The sequence below is a fragment of the Pseudoliparis swirei genome, chromosome 23, assembly GCF_029220125.1.
Source record: "Pseudoliparis swirei isolate HS2019 ecotype Mariana Trench chromosome 23, NWPU_hadal_v1, whole genome shotgun sequence".
Taxonomy (NCBI): domain Eukaryota; kingdom Metazoa; phylum Chordata; class Actinopteri; order Perciformes; family Liparidae; genus Pseudoliparis; species Pseudoliparis swirei.
Genome location: NC_079410.1, coordinates 15,444,118 through 15,460,194, shown reverse-complemented (window position 1 = coordinate 15,460,194; position 16,077 = coordinate 15,444,118). Strand labels below are relative to the sequence as shown.

General features: G+C 42.7%; 1 protein-coding gene across 1 annotated transcript; it reads right to left on the bottom strand.

Moving 5' to 3' along the window:
• Positions 1 to 2,731: 2,731 nt before the first annotated feature.
• st8sia6 (ST8 alpha-N-acetyl-neuraminide alpha-2,8-sialyltransferase 6) lies at positions 2,732 to 15,968 on the bottom strand. The gene is made up of 7 exons (XM_056407647.1): positions 15,329 to 15,968; positions 10,187 to 10,261; positions 10,005 to 10,079; positions 8,848 to 8,992; positions 4,422 to 4,534; positions 4,222 to 4,314; positions 2,732 to 4,142 (listed from the first exon to the last, which is right to left on the bottom strand). The coding sequence occupies exons 1-7, from the start codon at positions 15,421 to 15,423 to the stop codon at positions 3,665 to 3,667; spliced, it is 1,074 nt and encodes a 357-aa protein (XP_056263622.1). The 5' UTR covers positions 15,424 to 15,968; the 3' UTR covers positions 2,732 to 3,664.
• Positions 15,969 to 16,077: the final 109 nt, after the last annotated feature.

The window sequence follows — 16,077 nt, the reverse complement described above, 5'->3', positions numbered from 1 at the left end:
ATTACTGCCTCTAATGTGATATTACATGACATATGGGAGAGGTTTTCCTTTAGGGCTTTCTGCCATAAAGTTTTTATTTGAAACATAACCAGGTTTTTTGCCAAAATCTATTGAGTTTCATGATGATCATGGAAAAAAACCATTGAAAAAGTGTGTATTAAATTCAGGCACGTGCACAGATAGAGCCCTAGTGGTGCTCAAGCACCAGCCCCTTTGCCCTGGATGAGAAAAGTGCCCTTTTTCCTGGAGACACATTTTTTTCATTCATCCGTATTTCAGAATAAAAGTTACTCTCTCTGTCATCAAGTCCCCCCAAATGTGTTTTAATATCCGACGGGGCATTTATTTGAGTTATTGTGAGAATTTCACCCCGACCTGCTCCGCGGTGCTCACGAGGCCCTCCCCCCTCCTCCTCCTCCTCCTCCTCCTCCTCCTCACAGTGCTCCTCGCGCCACCAAACGGCTGCACCTCCTTCTCCTCTGACCCGCAGCACCAGACAAACAAATCATGACGGCGTTTGTCCCCTGACGTTGTTTTGTGATAAATCAACCACAACATTAGCGCTGCTGAAAACATGACGTCACAACTGGTCCGACGTTTCCTAAAAAAATAAATAAACAAAAACTCATGAAATCCGTGATTTCAAAGCCTCGTCAAGCTGTTTACTGACGTTAGTTATGTTTAGAGAATAGAGAGAGGGAGAGAGAGAAGAGAGAGGAGAGAGAGAAAAGAGAGAGAGAGAGAGTTCTTATTCGTTCTATTTAACGGGCTAGTCTAGGATTTGCGTGGCCAGACTGAAAAATAAATCATAAGGCCTCTCTTGTTCAGAGGGCCGGGCCAAATGTGGAGGTGGGCCGTATCCGGCCCGCGGGCCTTAGTTTGAGGACCACTGCTCTTGGCTGTTGATGTCTATCAATATCGCTCATTTTGAAAATGACGTAAGAGGGCAATACGGATCCGTATCAGACCAGCGAGGAGGGCAATACGTGGCTGGCATGACGCCCATTAGCCAATCAGAACGCTTGTACTGTTGTTGCTATATAATAATTCATCTTTATTCATAAAGAAAATTTAAGCTAGTGGTCTGATGCTGCCAGAGGAGACGCAGGTCGAGGACAGCATCATCAGTGTATTGCTGCTAATGCTTCAACTCTGTCAGAATTTTTTTTTGGCATTGGGTGCCCTTTTTTTTGGGTTGAGCACCTGCCCCCCGAAATGTCTGTGCACGTGCCTGATTAAATTACTTACCTGTACTTTTGATCTGTGCCTTTCACCTAGTTTATATTTGTGGCCCTCTGTATATTTCGTATTTTGGATCTTTGTTTCTTGAAATCAGAGCATAATGAGTGATGAGATGCAGGTGTGCTCAATCAGCCAGCAGCAGAAGGGGGAGAGGGGAGTTGCCACGCACACAGCCCCACCGGCGCACGTGCGCGTGCACACAAACACACACCCACACACACAGAGGGAGAAAGCCAAAACGTGGGACAGAGAGAGGCTAATACTTGGTGAAAGAAAACCAGCGTCGTGGTCGTGAACGTGACCGTCTCTCTGGTCTGTTCACAACTTGGCTCCACATGTCTGTTCAACAGGCCAGCCTGCAGCAGACAGTCATACATCACAAGAAGTGCTTCAGTCAGCTGCTCCCCAGAGCAGCGGTCGCCTCCGTCTCCAGTGCTGACGCCTCTCCCTCCCATAAGCCACGGGGTCACTCAGAGTTCCCCAGTCGGGGACAGTGTCCTCCCCTGGAGGCCAATCAGCCCTCATTTCATTCTTACGCAGTGAACAACGTTCCTCAACTAAAGTATTGACTGCATTGTGTTGAAGAGAAGGACACAAACTGAAGTACAATGGATGACAGGCAGCTGGAGATGCTTTGCAGATTGAGCCACTAGAGGGCGACTTCCTGTCAAAAGAGGGAGCACTGGAGAGTGAGGAAGGGGCATTTTCAGGCGATTTGCCCAGAGTCTGCATGAATAGAAACGTTGTCTAAAATGTCCCAAACTATTCTAGTTCATGTGGCCCGGGGGAAAGAAAGGATGTCAAGCAGCTATCCAGCTCAAGGGAGTTACCATGTTATATATCTGTGTTGCCCTGTTCCCTTTTGTTTCCCTGTAAAATCATCATCCAGATTCCAGATGTTTGGTTGTCTCCATCGCTGTGGGATGCCATGCAGCAGGACACACATAAGAAACTTAGTGATGTGCAGAAATGTATAGGCTACATCTAAAATGGAAAATATGAGGCTAAATAATGAACTGAAATATGATATACATAATATAATAAATATCTAGATTAATGCATTTAAAATGCACTACACCAGCATATGTTTTAAATTAGGTTTACATGCTATGTAAGGTCTAAAAAAAGAGAATAAATGGAGGTATACATATAAAAGTGCCAAAGCTGCGTTGAATATGGTAATAGAAATATGGGGACATAAAACAGAAATATTATCATGGATTTATAGATAAAGTGTAAAATAAAGACAATCAATCGAGGAATGCATTTACAAGCTCTCTGTTTAAGTATGCTAATAATCAATGGGGCATATGGTGTTCCAGTCAAATATGTGGTTTGTAACAGCATACTTAATTTTAATGATCAATCTTGGCACGAACGGACACTTAAGACACTAAATCATGTAAGTTGAGTCGTCTGGGGAAAAGCTTTGGTTGACGAGGAAATGCGGCTCCATCCACTAATTACATACAAAAAACTTTTTCTGATCAATATTTATTTGCTGATTCATTTTATTTCATATTCCCTTTCACCTCGATGTTACAGGAAAAAAAGAAAAATAATTACATGATTCTAAAACTGGCTCAAGACAAAAATCACTGTTAACACTTTATAAGTCTCACCATGAAAGGCAGTACTCCCCGTTAAACAAGAGCCACCCAAGTCCTGATGCAAATGTTACTTCCAAACCAAAGGTTATTATATTCCCCCAAAGTGCACAATTCCTAATCATTATATCACCTTACATTAAATTATTCATTTACATAAGCTTAAAAATGGTTGGTTTCCATTGTACCATATGAGATTTACCTCGTGTTTGCATCACATCCAGTTATCAATGACCTGAAGTGAGAAGTAGTTTCCAGTTATTATCTTCCATAACCAGCACAATTGTGTGATTACAGTGTGTGAGTACAATACATTTACCCTCAATAGTTCCTAGAATATTGTTCTACGTGGTTAAATGTGCTACGCGCTTTTTAACAAATAAATGTCAAAAGAATCTTTACATTCATTGTGCAGCTTCATTAAATGTTAAAGTGTTTTAGTCCGACAATATTCACGTAAAGGAGGTATTCCAATTTCTTCAAAATACATTCAGTTTGATCCAAAAGAAGGCACTACAATGTCGACTCCCACAAGGGATTCCCATTTATATCAAAATAACTCCCTCCAGACTCCAGCTGGAATATTTGTATTAATAAATACAGTTTAGATCCATCGCAACGCTATCATGTTTACAGTTTTTAAATTGTTGCATTTTGATTTTAGTGCAAATGTCTTTGCTGTTCACTGTTAGTCCAAGCCTTCACCTTAAGTGGACACATTTCATCAGCCCAAAACTATCTGTCCATTCATTCAAAATAATATGAAAGACTGCAACTGGGCTACAAACAAGGCACTTAGCTCCTCGTTCTGGGAATTATGTTTCACCTGGTTGACAATCTCCCAGGTGAAGCCTGAGCACCCCCTGACTGTGCAGCTTCAACAACAATTCAAACTCAGCTGGCATGGCATGGAATACCTTTTTAGGTTGTCTATCATCGTAGTAGTGGTTAGTCAGGGCTTGGAGTCCATGTGGGTGATTGCTGAAGGGCCAGAACCCGTACAGATGCACATTGGCACATTGTTCCAGCGCCATGCTGGCCATGATCAGACCGGAGCTGGGCCGGAGTGCTCGGAGGCCTTGGGATTGCCAGAAGAGGGCCAGATTCTTGAGATACTCTGGGTTTAAGAATAAAGTCTGTGTGCGCCTCTCAAAGTCCTCAATGGTGTAGACAGCCCGCAAGCACACAGCAGTGTTGAAGCCGAACGAGAAGGCGGGAAGGAGCAACAGGGCGTTGCCATAGGTACGCAGACTCTCCACAAACGGACGCCGACGCCCCATCAGAGCCCCGTATCTGAAAATAAACACTAGATGTCAAGCAACGTGACAAAAAGGGAACATTTTAAGGGGCAGTGATTCATCCTTTCGCTCACTTCTCCATGAGGATGCTTGGATTTGCTGTGACAAGGTCAGTCTTGATGCCCACATGTTTCTCATAGCCTTTGTCCAAGGGAGGTAGGTTGCATCTGAAGAAGCGACAAAGAAGATGTAGGGATTGTTATTTAGTATTTGCACAGAGATGAGTTTAATTCTGTTGATTAAGATTCTCCACTCCACCGGACACCTTTCTCACCTGATCACAAACTGAGCTGAATCGATTCTCTTTCCACAGGTACTGTTGGTCAGGATGCCACCGTTCCCAACAACAGCACATGTGTCCCATTTTTTGTTTTGTAACGGATGCTCCTGGAATCAACATCAGGAGAACATTTTTTTAAAAACATTTAAACTGATGTACTGTGTCAAAAAGCCATTTTAGGGGAGGGGGATCTTGAGCTGGATCTCTTTTGCATTGTACCTGCATGTGTGTATTTATTCATTGCATTTGCTAATGAACAAGATTATGGTTCTTTCCTTCTCTGGTTGCGTGGCATCAGAGTTTTTCTATATCTATTCTTTATATTTTGCAATCTAAAAAGGTATAAAATCAGCCTTACATTTCAAATACAATTTGACATTTGACATAAATGGAGGCAACTATAAATCTTTTTCCAGATTGCAACCTACACTACGCATGAGTTTTTTTTATATAAACCTAGATGCCCCTGGTAAACGCTAATGTACTAACAGGTGGTCCATCTGACTTTACCCACTATGATGATTATTATATTGACCGAAATGTGTATATTAACCTTCAGGAAATATAACACTAGGGTTAAAGTTGTAAACTGAAAACTCAGACAACACCAAGACCTGATGACACCTTGGTAGATACCTGTCCACCTCTCGCTAGCTACGCCTTAAAGCACACTCTACTTTCCATGTGGACTTACGACCTGTAGGGACAAGCATCGCAGTCGGGTGCTATGTAGACTGGGCAGCAGGGGCCTGTGAGAGCCAATCGTTGGCAGCATAGACTAGCTTTAGGGAACGTCACCTCACTAGCAGGGAAAGAGCCAGAGCTGGTGCATGAGGTGGAGCGATACCAGCGAGATATAGTTGGGCTCACCTCCATGCACACGACTGGCTCTGGAACTAAGCTCCTGGAGAGGGGTTGGACTTTGTCCTTTGCTGGAACGGCTTGCCCAATCTGAACCCCAGCTGTGTTTCGTTATTAGACTTCTGTGCTAGCCACGGTTTGTCCATTAAGAACACCATGTTCAAGCATAAGGTGGCTCATAAGTGTACCTGGTACCAGAACACCTGAGGCCAGAGATCAATGATCGACTTTGTAATCATATCATCTGATCAGCAGCCAAATGTCTTGACCTGGTGGTGTTCAGTTGGATCAGATGGCGGAGGAGATGGCTAGAAAAACCTGGGAAGCCCAAATGTGTAGTGCGGGTGAACTGGGAACGTCTGACGGAGGATAATGTCCAGGAGATCTTAAACTCATACCTCCGGAAGAACTCCTCACACATCCTGAGGGAGGTTGGGGACATGGAATCAAAGTGGACCATGTTCAAATCCTCTATTTGTCGTGTGATGGCAAAGTTTGGACCCAAGCGCAGCAGGAAGAGTTTCCAAAAACAAAGTTTATTCAATTGGATCGAGCAGGAACATGGACAAAAACCGGACAGGAACCAAAACAATCAGACAGAGAACAAGCAGGAAGACCCAAACTAAATACACTGGGGAACGAGACACAGGTGGAAACAATCAGTGCGTGGCTGGATTGAAACAGACAATCACAGGGAAGGAAGCGCAGGAAAACAGAGGAAACAAGATAGGGACTTCAAAATAAAACAGGAAACACTCCAGATCAAAACACTATTGTGGACGCAGCCGCTAGGAGCTGTGATCGGAAGGTCATCGGTGCCTGTCGTGGCAGCAACCCGAGAACCCGGTGGTGGACACCGGGGGTGAGGGAATCCATCAAGCTGAAGAAGGAGGCCTTAAAGGGCCTGGTTGGTCCAGGGGTCAAAGCTCGGGAATGGGAGGAGTCCAGGGAGGCCATGGAGAAGGACTTTCACTTGGCCTCAAGGAGGTTCTCGGAAATCATCCGCCAGCCCAGGAAGGGAAAGCAGAGCCTACCCGAGGCTGGGGGCAGCGCCTGAAGGGGGGGAGGGAGGGGGGTCACACCCATATCCCTGGCGGAGGTTGTCAAAAAACTGAGATCTGCCCTGAGATGCTGATGGCGCTGGACATTTTTGGACAGTCTTAGCTGACACCTTTTCAAAGTTGCATGGGGGGACAGTGCCCATGGGCTGGCAGACCGGGGAGGTAGTTGCCATTTTCCAAAAGGGGGACTGGTGGATTGCTCCCTTCAGGTGAGGACAGAGTGCCTAAACCAAGCGAAGAAGTTTAAGTATTTCGAGGTCTTGTTCACAATTTTGGGATTGATGGAGCGGGACAGGCGGATCGGTGCGGCTGTAGCAGTACAACAGGGGCTGCATCGTCTCATGGTCAGTCTACGTTCCAACCCTCACCTTTGGTCACGAACTCTGACGAAAGGACGAGGTCGCAGATACAAGTGGTCAAAATGAGTTTCCTCTGTAGGGCGGCCGAGCTCAGTCTTTAGAGAGAGGGTTAGGAGCTCGGACATCAGGAGGGAACTTGGGGTCGAGCGCTACTAAGGTGTCCCAATCCCATATTTTAACCAGTCGGCTTTTAGAATAATTTGACATAAGTCACAATCTTGTGGGTTGGATTCTTGACTTTTTAACTAATAGGACGTAAAGAGTGAGGGTAAATGAAATTCTGTTGGACCAAGTTTGCTCCTCCACTGGCTCCCCACAGGGATGTGTGCTTTCACCCCTCTTATTCATCTTCTACACAAATATGTGTCAGACCAAGTATGAAAATAATAAATATATATTTTGAGACGATGAGACCAGCCACGACTTTGTGAAGTGGTGGTGTGAGGAGTCCTATCTTCAATTAAACACATCCAAAACTAAACATGTGATAATACGATTTTAGAAAACATGAGGTCATATCCAAGAAGGGTCAGACAGTGTGAAATCCTAAAAATATCTTGGGACAATTATTAACCCAAAACTGAAGTTTGATGCAAACTGTGAATCCGTGTGCGAAAAGGGACACCAGCATTCCCGCCCTTTGCAAAGGAAATTTCAGCTTCTTCCTTCTCGACGGAGGGATTTAGTACCACGGTGTAGAAAAAAGCGGTAGAAAAAAAACACGCTTTGTTCCAGCAGCCATCATTCAGGTGAACAAATTAGAATAATAACAGTGCACTGATTTTTGGCTGTGTGTACTTTCATCATCGTGTCTGTCTTTTTGTCTGTGTTGATTGTAATGTTTGTCGGGATGAATGCCTCACCACCCATTGTCTACCTTCGGGTACAAATGAAGTAACCTGAACCTGATCCCTGCTCTCCAACCGCTAAATCCTATTTCAGCATATATCATGCTTAAGTGGGTTGGCGAACAATAATTAAATAATAATGAATTAACTCGTCTTTTCTCACATTGTGTGTATGATAGTCTCTATTGACTTTTGATGTGTTCATTCTTTTCATTTTTATACCGCTTTGCTTCAAAAACGATGTTGTCTTGTGTGATGTAGAGTTAATATAGCTGAGGCCTAAAGAGTAAGAATTGTGGCCGTAGTGACGATATACAAATCTTTTTTTCGCAAGATTCTGAAGCAGCACTGCGCTCTAGCGACGACGTCACAGCTCTAAGGTCCCCCACACACACTCATTGAAAACTGGAAGACGAGCTGAAAAACACACAAAACTAAAACGGGGACAGTTAAATAACTATAAGAGCTATCAAAAGAAGCTGAATTATAACGTTATAGCTAACAATTTTCTCAAAATTTTTCTCAATTGTATCTTTAGCTGAATGTATGCCGATATTGTAAGGTTTTAAAGTTGAACAAATTTAAGCGGATTTGAAGATTTCCACCATTGGATCCCATTCATTATTTATTCCATAAAAGAATTAATCATTTGAAAAGATAAAAAATATTAGAAAATATACAGTAATAGGTGAAGGCTATGTGAACATAACACAAATTAAATAGCTGAATTTGCTGAAAATATGAAGATACTGTAAGGTTTTTAAAGTTGAAGATTTTCTCCATAGTAACTGATGAATTAAAAATAACATAACAGGATTTAAATATACAAAAAATTGAAACATTTGAAACATGAAAGGTCATACCAATCTAATCCTGAAGAAGCTGAATTTTTTTAATATTTAAATGGTTTAAATAGCTGAATATATGAAGGACTAGAAGAGGGACGAAAAAGGTACGGAAGAAATATAATAAAAAGAAGTTGATATAAAGAAGACAAGAACAATAGTTGGACTGCTGAAGCATTCCAACTAATAAAGTGCAGCACCCGGTAGAACCGACTAACTCCATCTCAGGAAGGTGTCTGTTCTGAATTTTGTGCCCCTCACCAAAAAAATTGTGGTGTGTAGTTGTGTGTGTCAAAGAACAAACATGTGAGGAGACACATGACCTTTGGCAGAGCTTGCAAGAGCAGAGCAGTGATGTAATGTCTGTGGTAAATCATGAGAGGAATCAAGACACCACCCAAGCAGCAGATGTAGTGCTAAATATTCATGAATGACAAACAACATACCTTTGCAAAGGTGCTGAATATCTCCGGGGTCACCTGGAGGATCTTCTTCTTTTCTCCGTCGTACACAAGCTTTGCTCCCACCGGAGTGTTGGCCTGGGTAATGATGGCCTTGTCAGAGCCGTGGCACTTGTTGCTCAGCTGAGCTCTGTGGAACCACAAAGACTTTGTTAAATAACATAGAGGGCGGTCTGGAGTCTGCCAAATTCAGCAGGAGCTCATTGAATTGAAAACGTTTCTTCTTTCATATAAGGATTCTGATTTGATAAGAAGAGCTGAGTGAACGCAGTCTTGGGTTCTTTCAGTGAAGTCCTTCATCATAACTCGCATGACCCTCAGACATGTTATATTTAGAGTGCGTTAGACGCCAGCCTGCAAGTTCTTCTGTTTTTATAAACATTTCTACTTCCACTTCTCCTTCTGTGACTGAAAATTACGTTCTTTCTTACCATATAAAAAGAACAAAGCATTCTACATAGATTTTGTTTTGTGGATTTTGTGAAAATTAAAATGACGAATCAGAAACATTTTATTCACTTAGTGTTCTGTGTTGTTCTGACAGCTCCCTAAAACTGAGACCTCGAAGGATTTCCTGTTTTTCATGGCTATTATAACTAAAAGGTGTTTGTTTTTTTAGACTGGATTTAGGCCCCATTCAATGTTTAATGTCGGTGTTCTTTCGGGTCAATTTGACCCCAGGCTGTTTTTCACTGTGTCAAACATATAAGAAATATCAACTTGTTAATATATTTAAAGGGCTATTTAGGTAGTCAACAAACAAACATAAAGTACCTCACACTTAAACTTGGGAAACAATATTAATTCTAATAATTTTCTGGAGGTTTTAATTGCTGGGGTCAAATTGACCCCGGGGGTAAAATATGTCAGTAGATATAAAGGTAACAGGAGGGTTAAACATTGAATGGGGTCAAATTGACCCTAAGGTAACAGGAGGGTTAAGAAGTGGAGCAATTACGGTGTCTTGTCTGTATGTGGAGGAGTTTTGATTTAGTTTTTGATTATATCAAAGAGCAATTGGACTGCTGCAGCTAAAGATATTTTGTTGTACTTTTAAATCATATTATTCCCCGAACCGTGTTAATATATAATGTACAGTTCCTGCACCACGGACAGTTTGAGAGGTTTTCCTTTTCTCTTACCTGAACTTTTGGTAATTGTCCTCCTGCTTCTTCCAGGTTTTAGAGTAATGCTTTAAAACTTTGTTGATGACTTCCCTGTGACGCACACCCACACAAATACACAAACAAGGGTGTGATTCAGGTTGCGCTGACATGTCTTAAAAGCATAAATAATAAAAGTTGGTGATGGTGTTGGCTCTCACCTGCAGCCTTTACAAATGTCAGTGGGCGGAGGGGCACTTTCCTTTTGAGGAGGTGGTCTTTCAGGGTCCACATTGCTGTGGCACAAACGAGAGAGACACAGGACAGGTGAGTCAAAGGCTGAAGTCAGAGAAAACTCTGAATGAAGCTGTATTATTCGGTTCCATACCACACATGTGCATTACATGAAGCAATCCCAACCAAGTCAACACCTTATTGATCTTCAATGCTGAAGTGGTGCCGCATGGAGTTTTTCCGACTTCAATAAACACTGAAGCAAATAAAACAATCATCCCAAGTTCTGCAGTCAGAGATTGAGAGCAGTGTTGAACTGGTCAGCTTCACTCGCCGTACAAGAAAAAACAGTGTACAAATTCACCTTTTTCTGCTGAGCTGCGTTTGAGCAGGCGACGTGTGGCAGGTATGTGTGACGTAATATCTGTGATCCGTGGGAGATTATGTGTATTCTCTTCTCTTCCTGTTCATACGTTTTAGAGAAGGTTTGAAGATTATTATGAGATCAAATCTCTGATAGAATCCAGTTTAACTTCAGGTGGTATGGTTGCCCCTCATTTTTCAGTTTCAATACATCTCCAGGTTTCAGTGTGAGGGTGTCTGTCATTGCTGTTTGCAAAAAAGAATTTCCTTTGAAAGGCGAGTTACGCTTTTCAAATGAATTTCTAGTGTCTTCACTCGTAGATATTCTCAGCATTGTGCAATAAATCCTAACATTGGCACACAGGTACACACAGATATACACAGATATACACAGATACACACATATACGCACAGATACGCACATATACACACATATACGCACATATACGCACAGATACACACAGATACCCACAGATACACACATTAGGCACCTTTTAGGCATGTATATCACAAAACAGGCAGAACAAGAGAGATGTTTAATCTCAGCAACATTTAAAATAGAAGTGCGCTATACACTACTTTTGAATTAATTATTGGATTTTGCGTATATAAATGCGATTAATCGTGATTAATCAGGGAAATCATGCGATTAATCGCGATTAAAAATGTGAATCGTTACCCAGCCCTAATACACACAGATATACACAGATACACACATATACACACAGATATACACAGATACACACATATATACACACAGATACACACATATACACACATATATATGCACAGATATACACAGATACACACAAATACACACAGATACCAGTGGTGTATAAAGTACCCAAAAGTCATACTTGAGTAAAAGTAAAGATACTTGACTGGAAAATTACTCAAGTAAAAGTAAAAGTCACCTATGAGAATACTACTTGAGTAAAAGTATTAAAGTATCTGATTTTTTTGTACTTAAGTATCAAAAGTAATTTTCTGATATTAAATGTACTTAAGTATTGAAAGTAAAAGTAAATGCTGTTAATAAAAAAACAAGGTCAGAATTTTGAGAATGATGAAGTTTATTTGTTTGGGTGCTGTGGCCGCCATGAACAAGGAGTTCATACTCCTTGTTCATGGATGAACTTAACAATATATGAATACTATGAAATTACTAAAATATAAAAACACGATTAACACAGAAAAAAGCAGAACCAAAAGTAACAACCAGAATCATCACTTTAAAGTGAAAAATTTATTGTTCATCTTCAAAAGAAGTTGATTTTAAAAATGGACAGATTTCAGTGTCGCTCTTCTTGGACTGAAGACGAGTCCTGCGATGCTGAAGAGCCGTTCACATGGTGCAGGTAGAGTGTGTCTAGCTTCACAGGCCCTGATGCAGGTAGAGTGTGTCTAGCTTCACAGGCCCTGATGCAGGTAGAGTGTGTCTAGCTTCACAGGCCCTGATGGTGCAGGTAGAGTGTGTCTAGCTTCACAGGCCCTGGTGCAGGTAGAGTGTGTCTAGCTTCACAGGCCCTGGTGCAGGTAGAGTGTGTCTAGCTTCACAGGCCCTGGTGCAGGTAGAGTGTGTCTAGCTTCACAGGCCCTGGTGCAGGTAGAGTGTGTCTAGCTTCACAGGCCCTGGTGCAGGTAGAGTGTGTCTAGCTTCACAGACAGCAGCACAGTTGGGAAGCATTTCAGCAAGTCAACGTGATCCACGTCTCCATCCAGCCGTTTGCTGCTGTCACGCGCTTGAGATGATGAAGAAGAAGTCCTCTTCATCAGATGAACTGGACCTGGTGGCATCACATAGCTGCAGGGAGGGTTCTTCCATGTGCTGCTTGATGTTGTCCATTCCTGAAATAAAGTGAGAGTATTATAGACATGATAGAATTAATAACACTTCCTAACATGTCATGACCCCAACCTAAAGTTTTGTACAAAATAGTTTGTTTTAATTTGAGGTTTATACATTTAGTTTCATGCACTGTCCGTGCTTCCAGAGTTGATTTGTGAATATGTACTTGTATCTCTGTCGTTAAACACAACAACAGACCCAAATCAATATCGTCGCCATTACTGGACCGTCACTGATAATATTAATACAAATCATAATAATAATGATGTAATGATTAGCATTATATTATAGCTAAGACGACTCAAATCAACAAATTCTCACAACTGTCAACACTTCTTCAGCTCATTAACTCGCTAGAGATCCGTCTGCTGCACTAACGATAATTGTCTCATTTAATTGACGATAGCTAGCGAACGTTAGCCTAACATACAACATGCGTAGGACAATCAGACACCTGCCTCCCCCTCTCCTGCCAAAGATATAACTTACTACAATCCTGAGGGCAACACTGCTAGATATCTTAACAGGTTTATGATAAACATTAACGTTGCGGCTCATGGGATTAATCTTAATTTACCTCAATGTGTTTCCTGAGGTTGGTGAGCTGTTGAAGGCAATATCTCCGTAGCTTTCGGTCGGCATAAGAGGCACTTCATCCGGTAGGAAGAAACTTTCACTCCGACAAAAGAAAAGAGTTCGCCCAAACATGGCCACGGACGTTGATCTTGGTCCCCGTGGTTGTTCGAGTAGCTTCCATTGCTGCTCCACATGAAATGAGTCGTATCTGTAGCCGCTCGCTCGCTAGTATCCTGGGCATCACTGGGAAGAGAAAACACGCGGCAAGGACCACTGATGCCCAACCTGGTGCTCGTGCTGCGTTCAGGTGCGCTGCGGTGTGTTCCACAACAGTCCCCGATGTGCTGCGTTCAGGTGCGCTGCGGTGTGTTCCACAACCAGTAGGGGCGAGATCCCCCTAGCGACGCTGGCACTCAGTGGCACCTCAGTGGCAAGTCTGTGGCAAGTGCCGCTCGGTGCCAGTACTCAGCGACAACTCACTGGCACCTCACTGGCACCTCACTGGCAACTCACTGGCACCTCAGTGGCAAGTCTGTGGCAAGTGCCACAGACTTGCATAGATAATGTATTTTTTTAGACTTACTTAAAATATGCAATACGATATTGCTGTACAATACTGCTGTACTATATTGAATATTGTTTTGCTACTACTACGTTTCACTTCGTAATATATAACACTTATATACCATGATATGTATAATGTACCCGCCTTTCTTTAATAATAAAAATATATAATTATTTTTTACCATGTCATACTGTTATACCTCCATGAAATTCTCCTTTGAGGAGATGCCACTGTTAGTCTAAAGTTTAAGCACTGGCACTCAGTGACACTTGCCGGCACTTGCCATCAGTTGCCAGCAGTTGCCAGCAGTTGCCAGCAGATGCCACTACTAGTCAAAAAGTGCCACTACTAGTTAAAAAGTGCCACTACTAGTTAAAAAGTGCCACTACTAGTCAAAAAGTGCCAGCAGACGGAGGGTCGGCCGCAGTGACGAGTCTGCGACGATTTAGTGACAAGCTTCACTGAAGTGCCCGGACAGCGGAAGAAATCACTTTCATGATCACAGAATGGAGGAGCTGTGGTGTTCAGGTGCGCTGTGGTGTGTTCCACAACAGTCCCCGATGTGCTGCGTTCAGGTGCGCTGCGGTGTGTTCCACCACAGTCCCCGATGTGCTGCGTTCAGGTGCGCTGCGGTGTGTTCCACAACAGTCCCCGATGTTTGTCTCATGATATTATTTGTTTCCGTGGTAACGAGTAACGATACTGTTTCAGGGGAAATGTATCGGAGTCAAAGTACAAGTTTTCATTGCAAAATGTAGTGAAGTAAAAGTAAAAGTAAACAGAAATATAAGTAGTAAAATAAAGTACAGATACCCAAAAAAACTACTTAAGTAAAGTAACGAAGTACTTCTACTTCGTTACTATACACCACTGACAGATACACACATATACACACATATATACGCACAGATACACACAGATACGCACAGATACACACAGATACGCACATATACGCACATATATGCACAGATACACACAAATACACACATATACACACATATACTCACAGATACACACATATACACACAAATACACACAGATACACACATATACACACAGATACGCACAGATACACACATATGTACGCACAGATACACTACGACCAGCGCCGCCGCTCCCATAGCACAATACGCGCTGTGCGTAGTGCACAAAAGTCCTGAGGGGGCTCCACAAAATAGGCAACTAAAAAAATCCTCATAGTTATAATAATTATAATGCCGATATTATTTCAGTCTAGAAATATTAGGCACCTTTTAGGCATGTATATCACAAAACAGGCAGAACAAGAGAGATGTTTAATCTCAGCAACATTTAAAATAGAAGTGCGCTATACACTACTTTTGAATTAATTATTGGATTTTGCGTATATAAATGCGATTAATCGTGATTAATCAGGGAAATCATGCGATTAATCGCGATTAAAAATGTTAATCGTTGCCCAGCCCTAATACACACAGATACACACAGATACACACATATACACACATATACGCACAGATATACACAGATACACACATCAGAGTCATCATACACAAACCACATCTGCCATCCGTTGTGCCTTTTCGACATGAGTGGAAAAACTGCCAAAGTGAAACTAAAAGCTGAAGCATTCTTCTATTTCTGCCATGTTTCATCCTCCTGCTCCACCCAGGGGAAACCCCACAGGATGCTGCCTGATCTCAGGCTCCACGATTACACCTCCAGCGCCCGAATACACACATCCAAAGAATTGAAGACAGCGCTGCGTGGTTGGGAAAGGTATAGCTGCACACTTACTTGTTGTCGGCCATGTACCAGATGAGAGTGGTCAGCAGGCTCCCCAGAAAGAAGAGAGTGATCACCAAAGAGAAGAATGATAGCAGTCCCCTCATTCCTCTCACTTCCTGCTAACTTCACCCGGAGGCCCCCTCACCTTCTGCCTCGCTCTCTGCTTGCTCAACACTCACTCGTCATCTGCTTTCTGCCCCCGTTTTCAGATTTCCTCCCCACTCTTTGGCTCAACCTCCACCTCACACTCTCTCTCTCTCTCGCTCACTCTCTCTCTTTCTCTCCCTCTAGAGTGTTAATCTTTTGCCTCTCTGCTTTTTAGTGTTTTCTTTTACCTCGCTGACCTCCTGCTCACAACCTTCCTGTCTGCTAGGTTTGACTCAGGGTTTCTCTCCCTCCTTGGGTGAGGAGTAGCATGCCTCTCCTTTAGCTGCTTCTTGTTCAGGCAAGTTATCTGTCTCTTGCACCTTGTTCTTGCTGTACTTGTTCTTTCTTCTAGTCTTGTCGGTTTCCAGTTCAAGTGAGACACATCCGGTCTTGTGGTGCTGATCCACATTCTTTAACCCTTGTCACGTCTCTTTGATCCACTCATCTTCTTTCCTCTTTTTCTCATGTGTTCGGCCAGACAAACTCACAATCCTACTTTCCACCGTTGTCCCAAAGCTCCCTTCTGTTCTCCGCCCCCAAACCCAGAGCCCCAGCCTTCCCTCGCTCCTTTCCCCTCCCTCCTCCGGCCATCCTCCGCCCACATCCCTTAA

Bases quoted from the DNA above. Each gene is read 5' to 3' on its own strand.
- st8sia6 (XM_056407647.1), bottom strand. From the start codon at position 15,423: ATGAGGGGACTGCTATCATTCTTCTCTTTGGTGATCACTCTCTTCTTT. The intron at 10,262-15,328 runs GTAAGTGTGCAG...TTTGTGCCACAG, and splicing joins TGGTACATGGCCGACAACAA to CAATGTGGACCCTGAAAGAC. The intron at 8,993-10,004 runs GTAAGAGAAAAG...GTGGTTCCACAG, and splicing joins GACAATTACCAAAAGTTCAG to AGCTCAGCTGAGCAACAAGT.